Raw genomic sequence first — 21,219 nt, forward strand, 5'->3', positions numbered from 1 at the left:
TTTTCTTTTTGCTTATGTGGTGCTGAGGAATTGAACCCAGGGCCTCAGGCATGCAAGGCAAGTGCTCTACCACTGAGCCACCTTCCCAGCCCCATCAGCTATACATCTAATACCCATATTTTTTCTAGCTGTTTTTCCTTTATTGTAAGGTGATGTACAGAGGGGTTACAGTTACATAAGTAAGGAAGTGAGTACATTTCTTGTTTAACTTGTTATTTTTTGAATATTTTATTATCTTTATGTAGTTAGACAAAGGTGTTGCCATTCACTGAAGCAGTCTATGAACACAGTGCATCTTGATCAATATCACCCCTTTCAACATTCTCACCCACCCCTCCCAACCCACCACTTCTCTTACTTTTAGGGCATGTATTAAATTTGTCAGTTAGCAAAACAGTTTATGTGTACAATGCATCTTGACCTGTGTCATCACTTCAACATCTTTACCCCCTTCAACCCACCCCATCCCTTATAGTTCTTAATTTTATGGTGTATATACAATGAATTCTTCCTTACATTCTTACATTTTCATTTATCTGAGTTAAAAAGATTTACTTTACAAATTTACTTTACCATTCCATCATTAAGATACACAAGTACAACGACAACAAGGTGGCTTATACCTGTTATTTCTAGCACTCATTGGTAAAGGCAGGGTTATCCCAAGTTGGAGGCCAGCCTGAGCTATGGAATAAAGAGACTTAGTCTGAAAAACCTGAAAAAACTAAATTCTGCAAAATGAATATATTTGTAGTTGGATTAAATAAATATATTTTAAAGATAATTGCTAAATTTGTAAAAGATACTTTGAAAGAATACATATTATGGACAAAACATGACATACTAAAATCAGAAAATTAGACTTCCCCAAATAATGATGACAATACCTGCTGATATGTCCATCACTGGCATAAAATTGCAAATGTTCTTTGGAATGACTACCATCATTGGTAAATGTCTCCATAAATTCAGTAAATAGATTCGGTAACTTCTCCACAGAAACTGAAATTTAGGAAAAATTTCAGTTATTAAACATCATTTCAGTAGACCTTTTTTCCTCTCATTACCCTATGATATAACATAAAGATTCAAATTTTGATGTAAAAGCACATTTCAAAGATCAAAATTTTAACTACTACTCACTGCTACACTAAAAATAGACCAAAATTTCATAGCACACTGATCAATTGCCAATTTCCATATACTGTTTCCAAAAGGCCTGTTAGTCTCTACATAAGTATGAAAATAGAAATCTTTATTAGTCTATTTCTTGAAGTATTATACTTATAGTACTGTATCTCATCCAATTGAGAAAAAAACACACAAACAGAATTAACAAAGATACTCAGATTACATGCTCATTCAGTAAGAAACATGGTATTCATGCCTAGAACTGTACAAATTAAGCATACTTTTAAATGCATTTGACACGTGCTACAAAGAAGACAGGTTATTCTTTTGAAAGTAGACTTTTCCAAATTAAATTGATTCATCCCTATTCCTGGATAGTCTTTCTTTGGGAATAATAAAAATAGACAAATGACTTCCAAACTTTGAAAGAATAACAAAGAATCTGTTTTCTTTCAAACATAATGATGTCTTCTTAAATGTGAATGTCTATAAATTTCTTCGACCTTGTTCCAATTTAGTAGTGAGTTTGACCTTTATCAACTACCAAGGCTATATTTTCACAATGTATTTTCCTGACTTAATTTTATGCTCAAACAAAATCACAAATTATATTCAAGAATTTTTTTGCATTGTTTTCAAATAATCATGATCTCAAGGATACTCAGTGAAGGAATACAAAGGTGCAATGCTTATGTACTTCTGATCATATGAAATAATATTTATCAAAATAAACTCAAAGAAATGGTAATAAAAGGTTTTATTTGTTGTTGCTGTTTTTGTTTTTTGTTTTTGTCTTCTTTATCCATCTTTGGGAAGCCAAGAGGGGCGGGGCACAGAAATGGAGGGACAAAGGGTGAACAAATGCTACAGTGGTACTCTATGTTGAAAATGAACTATACAACTTGTGGGTGGGATGGGATGGGAAACAGAGACCAAGAGGGAAGGAGTGACATTGTACAAAAAGAAATATACTCATTTCCTGACTTACGTAACTGTAACCCCTCTGTACATCACCTTTAGAAAAACAAAACTTAAAAATAAAAATAAAAATTTTTAATATTTTAAGTAGAATATGAAGTTGCAGGTTTAAAATTATTCAAATTTAATTAGCAATTCAGAAACTTCTCAAATTGTAAAAATGTATTAATTTTGTGTGAATATTGTATAGACTGCAGAGACAAATGTTTAAGATATAAGTCAATGAATATCCTCATGTTTTTTAAATGCCAGAAGCTGAAATCCAAATGGAACTGCTAACTATCATATAGCTTCAGTTGATCCTCTTGGCTGCAGAAAACATGAAGCATCACAAGGGCAATATGATACTTTGGGCTATTTATAGTCTAGAGGAATTTAAAATATTTGCACATACACAAATCAAGTAATTCAGAGCAAATTTATTTATATGCAATAGCTACAGCCTCTTAGAAAGAAACTGTTTTTTACCTTTAAATTATGTTTCTGTAGATTGGAAATTGCAAGATTTTTTTAAATGCTACTGGAGTTTGAATTTTGGTCCTCCTGTTGGTGCTCTACTGCTTGAGAGATGTTTCTAACTCTGTTTTCTGCTGGTTACTTTAGAGATGAAGAAGCACAAACTCTTGTCAAGGCTGACTCTTAGTGTCATCTTACGGATCTCAGCATCCTGAATAGCAAAGAAGAATGAACTACTGACATTTGGCAAAAAAGGAATGTCTTATTTATAATTGAATGCTAAACACTAAGAGCTTAATTAGATTAAACAATAATCAGAGGAAAGAATCTAGAGTCTATAGCCCTCAGTAAATATGATTAATAGACTGCATTCTTTCTTATTCATACTTTGTTTCATCATTTTAGGATTAAAAGAAAATTGTTCCTACATCATAAAACCTTAAAAACAGCCTAAGAATATAAGAATCTTCAGTTTACATAACATATTTTGCAGGCTGAGATCTGGTTTAGTATCATTATTGTTAATAAGTTCTTACTTGGCTTTGGGAGCTAATGGCAGCCATATACACAACTATTTTAAAAGGTTTATCACAAGATAAAATTCTAAGACCAAAATTATTTTCTTCATCTATAGTTGTGATTATCTTAAAGAATAAGCAAACACAGTTAAGTCATTGGGAAAATAACAGAGATCTAAAAATGATATCTAGCCCAACATTCTATAAAGCTTTCATTACAGAGTTTTTAAAGTACAGTGAATGAAATATATAAGTCTCAGATACTTCCACAGAAAGTATCAGTAACTATATTCTCAAGGACAAAGCTTACTTAGATACTATGCCTGATCTTAGCCAAACGGCTGAGAAATGACAAGGAGAAAAAAATATTCAGAGGCTCAATGGCACATCACTAATTTTGTGTTGTTATAATTCTATAGACAAACATATATGTATACTAAACAAAAATATATTTTCTGTAGTATATATACCTTGCTTATAATTGCAACACTCCAGGAGCCTGAGGCAAGAGAATTGCAAATCCTAGGCCACACAGGCTACACAGCAAGAATGTGTCTCAAAAACAAAAAACAAAAACATTTTTGCAAAACATACTATCATTTTAATTGACAAATGTATATTTTTATGAAGCAGATGTTCTGCAACAAAATGTTTTAATTATGTGGAATACACTGCCAATTGACAAAGGTATTGTGCTTCTGTAGAACTTGTTTATGAAACAAAGATGTCTATTCTGCAAACATATGTAATAACCAAATCCTTAAAGATTACTAATTTTGTTTTTAAAGTCTTTAAAAGTCTTGGCGCTGATGGCTCACACCTTTAATCCTAGCTACTCAGGATGCTGAGATCTGAGGACAGGAAAGGCCATGAGACTCTTTATCTCCAATTAACCACCAGAAAACCAGAAGTGGTACCTTGACTCAAGTGGCAGAGTGCTCACTTTGAGCTGAAGAGCTCAAGGACAGCACCCAGGCCCAGAGTTCAAGCCCCATGACTGAGACCCACACCCTCCCAAAAAATGTCTTTGAGAAATTATTTGAAGAAATTAGTATCCTATGTAAGAATAACATTACCAAAAATGCATATATTTAAATCTTTTCCCAGAAGTGTTCATGGAGTATGCTGATGTACCTACATTTGGCCATTTTTGGTCATTGTGGCCAACATGTGTTTGACAGATAGCTGTTCAAGGACAATGATACTGCAATGGTCAGAGAAAAAGAAAATCTAATGATGACCTCTTAGCCTCTCAATCACTGTTAAGTAAACAGACCAACATCATACAAATACAACTAATTTCTCTGGAGGAAAAAAAGGATATGAATCCTTCAGACTTTTGTTTCCCCTAACATTGATTTTTGAAAAAGACTTCAAACAAAAGCACACAGTCTCTCTGGAAAAACAAAAAACAAAAACCATGAAATACTTTGCAAGGATCATAAAGTAGTTGTTGGAATGCTGCTTTTGTTTTCTCCCTCTCCCACTATTCTGCTATCTAGTCAAAATGCAGGTAAAAGGTAACTATGGTACCGTAACATTTCATAAAAGAAAAGAAAGTATAGGAAACTTGGGAATAGTGGGAGAGGGAAAATGACCAGAGGGTAAAAAAAATTTTTTTAATGTTCTGAGTAAAAGCTAAATCATGTTCTGAGTAAAAGCAAAAATTGGGAAATAACTGTTTCTGATACAAAAAGATTATTAACTTGAATAACTAGCAATAACGTTCTACAATGAAAAAAAAAGGGAATCTTTAAAGGAGCTATAATGAGGGAGTATAGGGGGAACACTAACAGCAAGAATGTCTGAACAGGAGGAAGTAACAATGCTTAATAGGAAATGTACTCATTACCTTGCTCATGTAACTGTAACCCCTCTGTACAGTATCTTTACAATAAAAAATATATATGGAAAAGAAAAAAAAAGAATGTCTGAACAAATACAGAAATGTACACTTCAAGGCCAAAGATGGGATTTCCCTTCTCAAAGCTACTGTAGTGAAAACTCCAGCCTATCAAGAACCCTAAATAACTAGTTTTTACAATCAAGAGTGTTCATGTTTCTCTTCTCTTCTCTAGCTCTTCTCTTTTCTAGCTCTCTCTTAGCTCTTTTCCCCAGCTTTCTCCTTTTTTCTCTCTCTCTCCCAGCTCGCTCTCTTTCCCAGCCTTTCCCTACCACGTGAAGGACCAAGATGGCCTGGTGCCAGCCTGAATGATGAATAAACCTACCCCTTACCTGAAAAAAGAAAAAGTGTTCATGTTTTAGCTTTTGTTTAAATTTGCTACTAACTGTGTAAGAGCAAATATACCTAACACTTTCTGCCTCGAAAATTACCTAAGACAGTGGCAGCCTACAAAGGGTTCTTAAATAGCTATTAGGATGAACAAACCATGTTTTTGTTCAGCAGGACATTGCTGACCTGTAGTGGGCCAATCTGTACAGACCAACTACCCACGAGACAGTACCAAAGATGTTTAGAATACCATGTAGTCACAAATAAAGTCAATATTCTTTACCAAATAAAAGTTTTCATTCAACTTGATGTCTATTTTTATCACTTACTTAGAAATTTATATCATCTCCCAAAAAGCTTTCTAGAGGTGCTCGTAGCATCTAGTACCTATAGGCAAAGGGAAACAAGGTTTCCTCTTAGAACTGGTTTGCCCAAAATCACAAGAGCTGGTGGGGCTGTTTTGAACTAAAAACAATGAGATACTAATATATGAGTGAATATAAAGATCCACACCACACAAAGCAATGTACAAACTTTACTTAATACAGTCAGGTCTTTAATACCACTCACAAATTCCAATTATACTCAAAAGATTAAAATTGTTCTGGTCAAAGAATGAGGAGGATTCAGAAAGATTAAAATTGTTCTGGTCAAAGAATGAGGAGGATTCAGAGTGAGGTAAGTACAGGGAAAACCTAGCGAGAGAGCTGTGACTTAGACCACTTAAACCCAGTACTTCTCCTTTATCGCATCACAAACGTTTACAGAAAAATAATCAGGAATCCTGGGGCTCCAGTGGCACATGCCTCACTTTAAAGAGCTGCAGGGCTTCTCTGAAGCTAGTATTTGTTAGATGCTTGAAAAAAAGAAACAAAGGATTAGGCAGTACTATTTCTGAAGCTCAGCCCTCATCTGGGGTTTGCACTGGACAAGCCCACCTCTCGCTAACACGGGCCCCAAAGTCCCAGGGCCAAGTCGACCCGCCGCCTCTTTGGGGTACACGGAGGGTGAACCCAGGAAACAAGCCACGCCACGCCAGGGGGTACAGCAGGGGGGTGCGCCACAACTGTCAATTCCTGGACCCGCCCCAGTCCCAAACCTCCGAGGGTGGCGGCCAAAGCAATCGCTCAGACAGGCAAACGGTTCCCATTGCGCCACAGCAGGACCCTGCCCACGCCCCCCCACAAGGCCCGCCGCGGCTCGACCCCCGCCGCTGCGTTAGCACGTCACCATGACGTCAGCCTCCGCGACCCACGAAGGGCCAGGAGGTCCTTGGAGGGTGACGATCCGCGGTGGGTGTGGGAAGGCCGGCCAGTGTACCTGTGGTATCCTTCTGGGTTAGCTTGGAGGAAACGGGAAGCGTAGAGTGAGTGAAAGTCTAAGGGTGAAGGCAGAGGTCAGGAGGCCAGAAGCAGGAGGATTCCTCGAACAGCTTGAGGACCAAGAGGGCCCTTCTAAGGGGCGTTGTAGCACAAACGCCGTGTTGGTAACCGGCGAGCGGCTTCTCTGGCAACCCCCGTCCCGCCCCTTCCGGCGTCCCGCAGCCGGCGTAGTTGATTGGTCCCTGCTCGGGAGAGCGGGCTCCTAGCCTGCTTCTACCGGCGGAAGTCTGGAGGCGGAACCCAGGTGATTTTCTTTTCCCTTCCTCAAGGCTTTGTTTTATTTGAAGGGCAGCACTTGTGCTTAGTTACCGGAAAACCTAACTAAGCTCATCCACCACAGAAAACAAGGCTGATTCCAGAAAGGTCTGGAAGTGTTCTCGTTTTGTTTTAAAGGGGAGGTTGGAAAAAGCCAAAGCAAAACTGCAATTGAAGGAAAACTCACCTTTAGTGTATGACGTTTGTTTATTTTACCTGGGGCTCAGGTGTCTTTTTATCCTGTGAGAAAATTCAATTGTGGTGTTGGAAGTGCCTCCAGAAAGCCATCTCCGGCTGTCTGTCCTACAGCCATCTGGTATGATTTTTAAATGGAATAAGAATAGCTTAGGAATGCATTCAGTACTTCTGTGCTCCTGATATGAGTGTGCTTAGAGCAACTATTAACAGCCGCTTAACCATGTATGCTCCCATCTCATATTTGATTTTACTGAAGAGCATCTGCAGTTTGATTCAGCGATGCCTTATTTTTCCCCAGCCCTATGATTACCCAGCAAAAGGTCATGAAAGTTAAAATTTTCTAACGAGTAATAATTGTGCCCTGTTTACAAAGTGATGGAGATTGAAATTTATCACGGATAGTTTGTAGCCTTTGGCAACTCAACTAACTTCTCTAAACCTATTTTCTAAGAAAAGGAAGAGGAGACTGTGGAGTTGGGGGCATCAGTGGCTCAAGCCTGTATTGTAAACCTGTCTACTCAGATAGATCTAAGAAACATGGTTCAAAACCAACACAGGCAGACATATCCAATTAGCTAATAAAAAGCAGTAAATAGCGCTGTGGTTCATGTAGTAGAATGCAAACCTTGAGGAAAAAAAATTGGGAGACAACCCTAGGCCCTGCACTCAAGCCCTCAGTATGGTAACATAAAAAATAAAATAAGATGTATACACAATTCTGGTCTATTTGGTGTTAACCAGGGATTCTAGCTTAAGTTACTAACCTATCATAATGAAAGAAATAATTGTAAGTGGCACTGTGGCTCAAGTGGTAGAGCTCTTGACTTGAGCCAAGGAGCTGAGGGATAGTGCCCTGGCCCAGACAAAATAAATAAAAAATAACTGTAAAAAGAAGTTCATTTTTTTAATCAATGTGTTCAATTAATTGTATTGCTATTGTAGTGGGGACATGCATTGAGACCACTTAGTCCACAGTGAAAATGTAGATTTTTATTGAGCGAAAAGTGCTGCGGTGCCAAGACCACACGTGGAGTCGGGATCCTTAGAAATGGCCCCTGAGTGCTAGCCCACATTGGCTTTTAAGCATTTTTGGCTGGAGTGGGAAAAGGGGGAGGTTGGGTATTGATTTTAGGCAATGATTGTTACAAGAAATTTGCACCTTAAGTTTAAATTTCCCACCAAGATTTTGCTAGTAGGAAGCAGGGGAATAGAACAAAGGTGATGATGGTTCAGCTGGGTTAGGACTGGCATTGTTCAGAAAATAGCAGAAGCAGAGTTACAGTTACTAGCTAAAATAGCTAGCTAGTTGCCATATCCACAGAAAGCACAGTTACATTTATATCCTAAAATCATTCATTATCCATTTTACACAATCCAATTTTATATCCCATCCTTATTTCCTCCACCATATCACTATCAGATGTAATCATAAAGCAATCATAAAAATCTAAAAGATTTCCTGTAAACATATAGTCTCAAATTTACAATTTTAACTGAATTGTCCAAGTAGAGTAAGTGGCATCCCAATCTATATCTAATCTTCCCCTAAAAACAGATGCAATAGTGAGTTTTGTGACAGGAAAATGGGAAAAACCATTCCAGCCCATCACAAAACCCTAATCTTCTAAGTATTAGAAGGTGGACAGTGGATCATGTAGAGAACGGGAAAAAAAAAGTCTAAGGATTTCTACTTCATGGAAATAAAAGAAATATTTTATTTCGTGGAGTTGAAATATTCTGTAAATAGTTACATATTTGTTCTACGAAGAGCTAAATGTCATATGTTAGGTTTTAAGGGCTATATAGTCCCTTTCATACTGCTCATATTGTTGCACAGAAGAAATAGAGAATTTGTAAACATGGTTTTGGAGGAACAAAGGAACCTAGATGACAATTAATAATTACATTACTCTCAATAGCAATACAGTTGGAACCCTTGTGGAAGAGGCTATCTTTACAAGTTTAAATTCTGTTTTTAAAATGGAGTCTAAAATATTTATACTACAGATGACTTTAGGTCTCAGACCATGTTTATGTCATTAGGTGTCATTTCATTTTTTTCTATTTTAGTCATCATTACCTTAGGCATTCCCAACCAAGCAAAGACTTGATATGTCTCACTAATAAGCCTGCAAGCTGGAAAGGCTATTATTTCATCCACACAGCTAAATTTGCAAGAGATAGGAGAAATTCATAGAAATATCTGAAGGAAGAAGATTTAGAACTGTGGTCTGAGCTCTGTCCATGTCCACTGCTGCTCTTACATTCCAGCAATTTTGGTTTTCTCCTATCCATTTCCTACAGATTAGCTAGAGTGATCTTTACAAATGAATATCTGAAAGAATGTAATATTTTTAAAAGCCAAGGTTTGGGTACCAGGTAGCTCCCACATGAGAGTAAACGTTGAGCTACAAGGCTTCCATGATCTCTGTCCTAGTGGTACTCCAATGCCACAGTGTCCTATGGACCCCTCCACTCCATAAGCTGTGCTTATTCTTTCCCCTCTCTCTGCCTACACTATGTCTCTCTCAGCTTCATGGTCTCTTTCTTCCTTTTCTATCAATAAGGCTAAACAAGGAAAGTAAACGACTTCCAAAGTGAAAAACTATAAAGTACTGAAGAAAGAAACTGAAGAAGACATTAGAAGATAAAAAGACCTCCTCCATACATTGGTCAGATTTATGTTGTGAAAATGGCCATACTGTAAAATATTATATAAATTTTGATCCCTATCAAAATTCCAATGTCCTTCACCACAGAACTGGTAAAACATCAACTGAAAACTCATAAAGAAGCACAAAAAATCCCAAATAGCTAAAGCAATACTGAGCAAAAAGCAATACTATAGACATTACAGTGCCCAATTCCAAACAGTATTACAGAGCTATGGTAACTGAAATATGGTATCAGTACAAAAATAGACACCAATGGGATAGGAATAGCATAGAATATTCAGAAGTAAATCCAAGCAGCTCTAGCCATAAGATTTTCAACAACGGTGCCAAATCCTATGTAAGAGAAAAGACATCCTCTAGTAAGCAGTATTGGGAAAATGGGATACCCATATAGAGAAAACCAAAACTATATTCCCTATCCCTCACTCACTATACCAAAATCACCTGAAAGTGGATCAAGAACCTTAATATAAGAACTAAGGCTTTGAAACTACTAGAGAAAGCACAGAGGAGACACTTTTAAGATATAGGCATGAGCAATGACTTTCTGGGGGGGGGTTGTTTGTTTTGTTTTTGGGGGGTTTTTTTGGCGGTCACGGGCTTGAACTCTGGGCTTAGGCACTGTCCTTGCGTTCTTCAGCTCAAGGCAAGTACTCTACCACTTGAGCCACAGTGCCACAATGACTTTCTGAATGAGACTCCAATAGGTCAGGCAGCATAGCAAGGATGATTGCATCAAATTAAAACCCTTCTGGGCTGCGAACGTGGCTTAGTGGTAGAGTGCTTGACTAGCATGCATGAGCCCTGGATTTGATTCCTCAGTACCTCATAAACAAAAAAAAAAAAAAAGCCAGAAGTGGTGCTGTGGCTCAAGTAGTATAGTGCTTTAGCAAAAGAAGCTTGGACAGTTCAAGCCCAGGACTGGCAAAAAATAATAATAATAAATAAAAACCTTCTGCACCACAGGGAATAGTTACCAGAGTGAAGAAAACCTACAGAATGGGAGAAGTCGTTTGCTACCTATTCATCTGATAGGGCATCAATATCGAGAATTTATGAAGAACTCAGAAATTAATAGTAGAAATAAAAGTAGGAGAATCGGGGGGAATGAGTGGGGTTGAGATAGATGGAGAAGAATTTCAAGAGGGGTAATACTGATCAAGATGCATTGTACTTGTAAAAATGACATGTTCAATTGAAACCCCCTTGTACATCTACTTAAAGATAATTTTAAAAATACCAAAACAATCCAGCCTATAAATGGACAAATGAACTGAACATACACCTCTTAATAGGAAAAGCATAAACAGCCAATAAATGTATGAAAATAATGTTCAACATCTTCAGCCATTGAGGAAATACAAATCAAAAGAACATAGAGACTTTATCAGGAAAAAATAAATCATGTGCTGACAGTATTAAGTGAAAAAGAAGCCGTGTATTGTATGAAAAGAGAGAAGGTTAACTACACATTGTTGGTGGGAATATAGATTAGTACAGCCATTATGCAAATTAGCATGGAGATTATTAAGAAACTAAAAGAACTTCTGTCTGATCAGATATGCCAACATACAATAGATTTTTCTGTATATTTATTTTCGCAGTACTTTCACAATAGTTGAATTTTGATGGACAAAGATGGAATTAGCTAAATGAATAAAGGAAATGTGATTTATGTGTATAGTGGACCATTCATCCATAAAGAAGAATGAAATCTTGCCTGCAAAGAAATGGCACTGAAGATAATAATGATGATAAGTGAAATAACCCAGACTTATACAAGTCTCATTTGTTTTCTCTCATAAGTAGAATCTAGATTCTCTACAAAAATGTAAAAGTATAAGAGGGCTATTTGGGAAGAAAGGTGCCCAGGTGAAAGTGAATTAGAAGAGTAAGGGGAGGTAAGTACAATTAAATTATATTCATGTGTGAAAGTGTCATGACGAAACTCATTATTTTATGCAATTAAAATACACTAATAAAATCATGACACAGACTTCCTCTTTCATTGGGGTTATAACCAACAATCTTTTACCATAATCATTCATCTGTTTTCTACAAACAATCCTGATTAAAGAAGCTGTTGGTGAAGCTGAAATGTAAATTTATCACGTAATTCCTACTTCATATTCAGATGACAATCATAAACCAAAAGTGAAGAGTCCTAAATTAATTTATATTGACATTGTATGAGAGCATGATACATATGAAAATATCGTTCTCATCTTGACCTAGATTCAGAATCTGCATTTGAACAGGTGATTATTCTTAGTTATAAGGAAATTTTAAAAGAAGCCGGTGTGGTTTGATTTCCTTTGCTGAGGATTTTATACTAAGCCCCAGATAACCTGCATTCCCACAACAGAAGAGGGAGCTCTAATCCAGTTCCCAAATCTTTTCTGATGGGCTGTGTGTTAACAGTGTTGGCTGGATATAATGATGTATTAAAAACAGGAGAAATAGAGAAAAGAAAACAGAAATGACCTGATACTCCTTAGTGGGATTGGAGGCAGCAAAAAGAATCGGGCATATCACTGGGAGCTCAGATGTACTGAGACCAGAGTGAGAGCAGGAAGAAAAAGAAGTAAATTAGACTAGGGAAAAGCAGTCAAGTTCTAGTAGTACTTCGGTATAGTCTTCTCTAAATCTTCCTTCCTAGTTAACTTTCATCTCTTCAAAAATTTCCCTTGCCTGCCTCTACTTGTAATCCTAGCTACTTAGGAGGCTGAGATTTGAGTATCATGGTTTGAATCCAGCACAGGCAGGAAAGTTTGTGAGAATCTTATCACCAATAAACTACTCAAGAAAAGCCAGAAGTGGAGCTGTGGCTCAAGTGATAGAGTGCTAACACAAAAATTCAGGAGGAAGTGGTGCTGTGGCTCAAGCAGTAGAATGCTCCCCTTGAGCTGAAGAGCACAGGGACAGCGCCCAAGCCCAGAGTTCAAGCCCTACAACCAACCAAAAAAAAAAAATCAAGGACTGCGCCCAGGTTCTGAGTTCAAGCCCCAGGGCTGGTGCCATAAATAAATAAAATCCCTTACATTTCTGCTTCCTGTTTTCTTCTCTGGAAAATAACAATAGCATAACAATATGCCCATATAATGTTGTATTATATCCAGTACATAATAATTTATAGAAGGCAATTTTATGCCTGCTTTGCAAATGAGAAATGTTTTATATACTCCTATCATTTTCATTATTGAGTTGCTATTCATAGTAGTTCTTACTTTCCATTCATTTTGTCCAAATTGTGTATATATGTGTACAAAGTAACCTACTTGCTTATTGTAATAGTGAATTAGACAAAGAATGTGGGGAATAGAATATGATTAAGCAGATTAATGTTCCTTGCTTAGAAACGATTAAATCAAGCCTCGAGAGTTTAAGTGAGCCACGCACAGTTGTTCATGCCTGTAATTCCTTACTTGAGGGACAGATGTAAAAAAAAACTGTGATTCAAGGGCAGCCTGGGCAAAAATGTTAGTAAGACCTTACCTGAAAAATAATGTGGACATGGTGATACATGCCTGGAATCACAGCTACTTGGAAAACATAGATAGGAAAATTGTGGGTGGGGGCTGACCAGGACAAAAAGTGTAAGACTCTATCAGAAAAATTAACTAAAGCAACAGTAGAACAAGGCTCTCTCTTCAAATTTCAGTAGTGAAAAAATACTTTAAAATTTTGTGAAGAAAAAATATAATCAATCTCTGCTGCTCTACTTTATGTGGTATATATTCTGTGGATATGGAGAAAAAGAATTTTGGAAAACCTATGAGCCTAATCCTACCCTGGTATCCACGGTTCTTCAAAAGACATAACTACCTTTATTATTCTTCAGTGTCGTTTCCACAGACATGAAAGTCATTTTCTGTGATCCATGATATCAGGAATGTGAACAATATAAAATACCATACAAGCATGACCAGTTCTTTTTCATAATAACTGTGGATACCCAGTCCTTATTTCTGGGAGGGTCTTCAGAGTATCCAAATTCAGTGCCACCTTCCATGGTGAGACCTGTCCTTATATTATTTAATTGTGGAATCTTTGCATCACCAGCCTCTCAGATGGTTGTCTCTGTGAGCTATTTGTTTGATTGACATGCTCAATTCTGGGAACCTCTCCTTCACTCTTTTGCTTGACAATGTATATATTTGAAATACCTAGGATAATAGAGGTATGGAATGTGCCATTGAGCCTTTGGCAAACTCTTAAATTTTGCCTAAATTCTTTTTTTTTTTTTGGGTCCGGTCATGGGGCCTGAACTCTGGGCCTGGGCGCTGTCCCTCAGCTCTTCAGTTCAAGGCTAGCGCTCTACCACTACTTCCGGCTTTTTTCTTTTTGCTTATGTGGTGCTGAGGAATCGAACCCAGGGCCTCATGCATTGCAAGGCAAGCGCTCTACCACTGAGCCACCTTCCCAGCCCTTGCCTAAATTCTTAGACTTGACTATTTGTTCCAAATCTATTTTGACTTATTTAATTTTGCCTTAATTACACTGGCCCATAAGCTTCATAGCTCAACTACACAGTGGTATCTGCTTTCCTTTTCTAAATGGATTTGTCAAGGCAAAATGTGAGGAAAGGATCCAAAACTTTCTTTGACTCAAGAGGTCACATGTTGTCATTTTCCTGATTCCAATCAGATGATTTATTTGTTGTGCCTGTGGCTCTATACCAGTGGACTCCATGAAAAGAAACAAACAAGTGCTTCTGAGGCCAGGCTGAACTGCAGGTTCAGACAATGAACAAAGATGTGCTTTAGATTCTCTAGTTACTGAAATTCAATAACTCCTGTTTTCTTGAAAGCAGATAAAAGCAGAGTAGATTCCTAAAATTTACATAACACTGAAATAAACCCTTGAAAATTTAATTTCCTTTTTTCACCCCATATATATTTTATTTTTCAGATATCACAAAATCTGTAGGCACAGCCAGCAAATACTTTTTCATGAAAAGAGAGGTTGTTCATTTGGAGTCACACTTTATCAGAAAAGAACACTGTATTCAGGAATTTTAATTATTCAGTTAAGTCAGTTTTCTCCAGATTTTTAGTTTTCTCTTCTGTAGAGTTAACTGAGAGACACATGCAATAAGAAGAGATCTTCACCTAGCAAGTCCCCAGGCCTGATTGCTGATAGGAAAGTTAGCTCTTAAGGGCAAATCAGAACAGATGTGATGGGAAGACTTTCAGAAATAAATATTCCCATGATCTGGTCAGAAAATGAGTCAGTGATGGGGAATCTTGTAGGGAACAGACAGTGACTATGGAGACCAGAAAATGGCCAGAGAGGGCTGGGAAGGTGGCTCAGTGGTAGAGCGCTTGCATTGCATGCATGAGGCCCTGGGTTCGATTTCTCAGTACCACATAGGCAGAAAAAAAAGCCGGAAGTGGTGCTGTGGCTCAAGTGGTAGAGCGCTAGCCTTGAGCTGAAGAACTGAGGGACAGCGCCCAGGCCCAGAGTTCAGGCCCCACGATCAGACTCCCCCCCCCCCAAAAGAAAAATGGCCAGAGAGTTGGCTTAGGCCCAGAACCAGGGATCCAAAAAGAAGAACAACACAAGTAGATGTGGTGCTTGAAGTCTCTGCCCAGACTTCAAAGCCCAAGTGTCCCTGCTCAGGTTTTAGGCCAGTTGAAGTTGTAGAAAATCACTTATGTATGGTGTTCTTTAGAAAGCTACACATACTCTCTAACCAATCTTCATATCCATGTCCTAAGGAAGCCATTGAAGCTGTTGATAAAAACAAGTGGAGAGAGGACTGACAGTACTCAGTTGATCCCTCACTGAATGTTAGGAGAATGCAGGAGAATGGAAAAGGAATAGGCTGGCTTGATCAACAGGTGAGGACTGTTTATTGAGGAACAGTGAGAGGCACTGACCCTCTCACAGGGTTGTACTGAAGAGTTGGGTCAGGAGCTGGGTTTTTTACAGGAGGTCTGAGCAAGAAGGCAGAATGTTCATATTATGCTCACCTTTGGTCCTCCACTTCACCCAGACCTGAGCCACTCCCATCCCTGGAGTTTTCGCCATATAGCTGGCCCCTCCCTCTCTCCACCCAGATCTACCTGGGCTCCCATCTGCCTCACTTCCTACCCTCTGACCTCTCCTGCTGCCTGGGTGGTGACAGAGGCCATGTGCTCACTCTTGGGGAAAATATGGCTCCTCTAATAAACCTTATAATAACCTTTCTTCTGTGCCTGCCTGCCTCTTTGTGGTCTCCTGGGATGGATGTGTGGGACCCTTTACAGAGATTAATGAAAAAGCCACTAGGTCAAGGAAGGTGGGGGCCTTTCAGTTGGGCCCACAATGGGATGTTTAAAGCTGGGCTTAGGTGGATTGCCCTGCCTATACTTCAGAGGAGTTCACACATAATGGATTTTGCCTGGCATCTGTATGGGCCTGGGACAATAGGGTGGGGGTCAATTCTTCAGTGAGTGAACCATTACTCCTCCATAATAGCTGGGAAAAATAAGCTATTCTTGGGGAAAATAAGCTATTCTTATAGTGTAGACATAAGTTTAGCTTTGGAATACATTGCTTTACTGCCATGTATAATTTTTCCTTAGAAGAAAATAAACTGCCAAGATAAGCTGAATTGAAGTGCTTTCCTCTGTAGGGTGAGTCACAATTATAGGAGACGTTTGGAGTTTCCACATCAACCAGTGGAAAAATCCCACCAATCCAGGCTGGGAAATAGCTTCGGAAGACAAGGTAGCTAAGGTGATTTTGAGCTGTAGGTAAGCAAGTTTGGCAAGTACATGGTGACAAGCAACATTCCATTTTGAACACACCCAAGTAACCACTAAGACCCAATGCAAAGGAGAGAGCTGCCTTAAGCAATCACTTTCTATTATCCTTTCATAACTTACTATCTGTCTTGTTAGAAGTAATCTCCTTGGGGACAGGAACTGATCCTTGATTCCTAATATTGCAGTGCACTGCATTCATGAAAAATAATTGTGAGGGGAGAAAAAAAGGTTATAAATGCTAAGTTACAATCAATATCAATAGCAGTGACATCTAATATTTATATGCCACTTATTATACACTAGGTAAAGTTATAATAAATCATATTAGGTAATACTTCTATCCACCAACCTGAGATGGATGGTGTATTTCCTTGTTTTCTCACAGCTGTTAAGTACTAATTCCTAATTTGTAATCTGAAGACAGTAATAGCACTTTATTAAATGAAGTCTTATGGGAAGGAAGCAAAATGCCCACGATAGTAATTGCCTGTTATAATGGTTTGCCAAGGAAAAATCAAAAGGCCAAAGCCCTGGTTCAGAACACTCCAGTTTTTCAGGGAAGAAGAATGTCAGTGAACTTACTTGGAAGATGGCAAAAAAAACAGCAAGAAGAACTTCCTATCATAGGAAGGACAGATCCTTCCCTGTTACTACTTTCCCTTCTGCAACAGAGAGTCACCACATCAAAGAAGAGTATGTAAGTGGCTAACGGTCTTCAGAGTTACCTACTGTTGACTACAATCCAGTAAATAAAATTTTCCCTTAGTTTTAGAAATAGCTGTCACTGCATATGGAGTTGTTCTATGTAACTATAGGAGAAAAGGTATTGTTTAGAATTACTGGTAATGGAAAATATAATATATGGAACAACAATGAATTTAGAGTCCATTGGTCTTATTTTAGCAATATGTTATACTCAAATTTTAAATAAGTTTTAGATATTTTGAGCCTTAGTTCTGTCATGCACAAACTACGTAAAATAAAGCCCATTACTCAATTAAAGGCATATTCTCCTTCCCCCATCGACTCTCAGAAATCTTTCTGAGGGTCAGTGTCTTTAATTAAAAATGGAAGTAAAAGTCTATCTGCATCAGGGAATTGACATTTAAATGGGTGAATTTATGAACTCAGAGCAATACATAATAACCACTATTATTAATCTGTCATAAAATACTTGTGGATCCTACTATATTATTAAAGCTTGTAATAGATAATAGAAAAATAGGTTGACAGGCATGGGTTGCCCTCAAGAGGCTGTTTCTTGGAGATAAATTATTTTCTCTCTCTGATCCAGAAATAAAAAGTCAGTGAGGCCAGGGGAAAGGCCTGTGGCCCTCACAGCATCCAAATTTCTGACAGTTCTCCCTGGGGGAAGTAGATATCTGACACCCTTTCTACAGCCATCAGCTCCTTGCCCAGACTGCCTAACCTGGGCTGCAGGACTATTTCCAAGTCTTCAAAATAAGCAGGCAAGGAATCTTACAGCCAACAATGAATGGAGCACAGAAGGGAAGTAGTTGTGCTGACAAACAGGAGGAGAAAAGGAAAGGCACTAAAGGATTTTGTGTTTTTACTACAAGAGGATAAATCTGAACACACTGATTTCCAACCTAGCCAGGCAGGCCTCTTTCTTTTAAGCTCCATTTGTTTTATTTACCTCTTTCTTCTGTGAAGATGCAAAGTAAGAGGTGGAAGTTTTCTTGCCCAACTATGATTCAGGAGGAAGCTCAACTACAGAACAAGCAAATGTGGCATCAGCGTAGAAAAAAGAAACGTGTTGGGACAGGTCCCAAATAGATCCACCCCAAATTTTTCAAAGAAGGCACCTCCTTCATTATATGTTCTAGGGCCTTTCAGTTCAAGAAACTATCTGCTTCCAAATTGACCAGAGGATGCAATGTCTTACAGGCCCCTCTGTGAATAAACTGGGGCTTCTCTACAATATGACCCACAGGGGCAACGCTGGAGCCTTCTTCAGCCTGAAGTTTGTAACTCTTCTGATTGCCCTAAATCCAGAACTTCTATTCCTGGATGCTAGAATACAGCTTCAAGGCAATGGGTATGATGGATTACTTGTTGCAATTAATCCCCTGGTACCAGAGAATCAGAACCTCATCCCAAATATTAAGGTGAGTGATACTATAAATTCAATGCTGTTTTCTCACCAGACCAGAACTTCCTGGCTTGAATTTGAGACACAAAGAGAACAGTATTTTTTAAAGATAGCACCAAAAATTGTGATTATGGTCAAGTCAGTTTCTGCATCTAATTCTGTGTAGTCTTGCTCACAATATGTAATCCAGCCCTCTTTTTTTCTGTTCTCTTTTTGTTGGCTACTGTTAATTTAAGGATTTTGTTGTAGTTGTTTTCAACATGGCTGAGGGATAGAAAAATACCAACTCAATACAGTAAAGAAAGACAGGATGTTTGCCTGATGAGTAAGCATGATACACATTTATTAAAATCATCTTTTGGATCTAATCCTGAAGATGAGAATTTTCAGACAGAATATTCCACTTAATGTTCTATAAAGTTGCTGATTATTTTCCTGTTACTGTGACAAGGGAAGAACATTACCTAAGTGCCCTTTTGTGTGCTGCCTGAGTGAAAATAATACCCTCATAAGGTCTTGAACATGCCCACAGATGTGACATAAGGATTTCCTTGGTAAAAGCTTCAAACAGTTTCAAAAGGTAGGAAAATCATGAAGATAAGCCCAAGCACATAATCACTGTCCTCAAATAATCAGATAATCATTTAGCTTTTTAAATTTTTCTCATAAATTTCCCTGAGCTCTTCAAAAAACCTTTATTATTTTTATTACTTTCTTTAACTATAATCAAAAAGCCAAAACATAAAAGATTTAAATGATAAAAATGAGTTTTTCTTTTGCTTAATTATAGGAAATGATAACTGAAGCTTCTTTTTATCTATTCAATGCTACTAAGAGACGAGTGTTTTTCAGAAATATACAGATTTTAATACCTGCCACTTGGAATGCTCATAATTACAGCAAAGTAAAACAAGAATCATATGAAAAGGTAAAAAATCTGAATTTTATCAAATAAACTTCACTCAGAAGGGAAAATTTTCAAAATATGAAGTGTCATTGTTATTTAAATAGGTGGATAATATCACTGGGTAGAGTTGTTGGGAAAATACATGGACTGTATCTTGTAAATGTAGGCAATTACCACATACCAAATTTTTTCTAAACAATAGAAAAGAAACACAAATGCAATAAAATAAATGAGTATTAAATTATGGAGGAAAATTGTAAAATGCCATGCGCTAGCAACTTCCCAGATCTCTTTATTTTGTACCTTAAAAAACTATCTTCACATACCATCTTATAAGGATTAGCAATATGCTAATCACCCATGTTTTATAAAAATAAACTATCTTCATCCCAGGCCAAGGTGAAAATAGTAGACATGACCTCAACCTAAATCAAGCATGCTGTTATATAGAGGAGTGAGAAGAAAAAAGGGGAGGCCAGAAGGGTGTGTTAATGAGAAACATCTGTTTGTCACATTTGATGTGAAATTTCATAAAATCGTTTTAATTCTTAGTTCTCCTTGGAGGATATGCTCAGAAAGTGAATGGTCTTGTGATGCAGATAGGTATCCTAATGTCTTGAAAAAGCTAAAAAAAAAAAGCCTTAAAAGCATGGATTTACAACTGGATCAAAGTATTTCACAATCGTAGACACTGTTAAGATGGATAGGGTGAAACTGGAAAGAGGACTAGTGTATTAACTTTGGTGGCTGCTAGAGATCTTGCATGTTCATATGGCCTGAAATTGGTTGTTGTGATCACCAGCAATAAAATTGAGGCTTAGGTTAGTATTTTGTTCCAAGTCAGAGGTCATGAATTACAGAGCCACAATTTGAATGTATATATGATTTCAAGACCAATCTGTTTATATTAAGGTACACAGTCTCTTGCTGCCTATAAAGATTATATTAATCCATTTGGCCTTAAGTAGAACTGAGAAGAATTAGAGACAATCAACACAAAACCAGGTTGCCTTAATCCTACAGGCAGAGATAGAAAGGAACAAAGCATACATACACAGGAATGTGACCAAACAGAATGATCAGAGGAAAGAAAGTCATTAGCTAGCTATGTTCATATAGTTCTTAGATGCCATTTCTGTTAACCTTGATTAATGAATGATTGTATGTATAAGGGACATGACAGAGTGAAAGCTATCCAAAGACATTACTTCTTGAGGTTTTTAAAATGTTTTTTGTTAGTGTGTGTGTGTATATATGTGTGCACACTTGCCCGTGAGCGCCATGTAATGCCCTGGGCTTTCTAACAATAAATGTTAATTATTCTAAAAGTAATTCATGTTCATTGGTGGAAAAAAATCCCAACATGGAAAATATTTTCTATATTCTTAAGTGGCACACATATATTTTCAATGCTTTTACCTAGTAAATTACACACACTGGATTATATTAGAACTACTGTTTAAAAATTAAGTCTCCCACACTACCACCCCACTTTTAAAATTTATATACTTTTAAGAGTATGTCACAGATAACATGCTATTATGCTTTATAAAAATAAGAAAATATGTTCTATAAAATTGTGCTATCTCTATGGTTATATAAATTATATCTAGTGTTTTAC

General features: G+C 37.5%; 2 protein-coding genes across 2 annotated transcripts in view; one reads left to right on the forward strand and one right to left on the reverse strand.

Annotated features, from left to right (window-relative positions):
* Positions 1-4,882, reverse strand: part of Odf2l (outer dense fiber of sperm tails 2-like) — a 42,456-nt gene extending 37,574 nt beyond the window's left edge. Inside the window, exons 1-3 of the mRNA XM_013018211.1 lie at positions 4,160-4,882; positions 2,578-2,776; positions 888-1,002 (exon numbers count right to left, since the gene is read on the reverse strand). Of these exons, the coding sequence (XP_012873665.1) occupies positions 888-964 (77 nt within the window). The 5' untranslated portion in view covers positions 965-1,002; positions 2,578-2,776; positions 4,160-4,882. The remainder of the gene's footprint in view (positions 1-887; positions 1,003-2,577; positions 2,777-4,159) is intronic.
* Positions 4,883-18,521: 13,639 nt separating this feature from the next.
* Clca2 (chloride channel accessory 2) overlaps positions 18,522-21,219 on the forward strand; it is a 35,784-nt gene continuing 33,086 nt past the window's right edge. The window contains exons 1-2 of the mRNA XM_013018272.1: positions 18,522-18,707; positions 19,482-19,619. Of these exons, the coding sequence (XP_012873726.1) occupies positions 18,522-18,707; positions 19,482-19,619 (324 nt within the window). The remainder of the gene's footprint in view (positions 18,708-19,481; positions 19,620-21,219) is intronic.

This window comes from Dipodomys ordii, unplaced genomic scaffold, assembly GCF_000151885.1.
Source record: "Dipodomys ordii isolate 6190 unplaced genomic scaffold, Dord_2.0 Scaffold39, whole genome shotgun sequence".
Taxonomy (NCBI): domain Eukaryota; kingdom Metazoa; phylum Chordata; class Mammalia; order Rodentia; family Heteromyidae; genus Dipodomys; species Dipodomys ordii.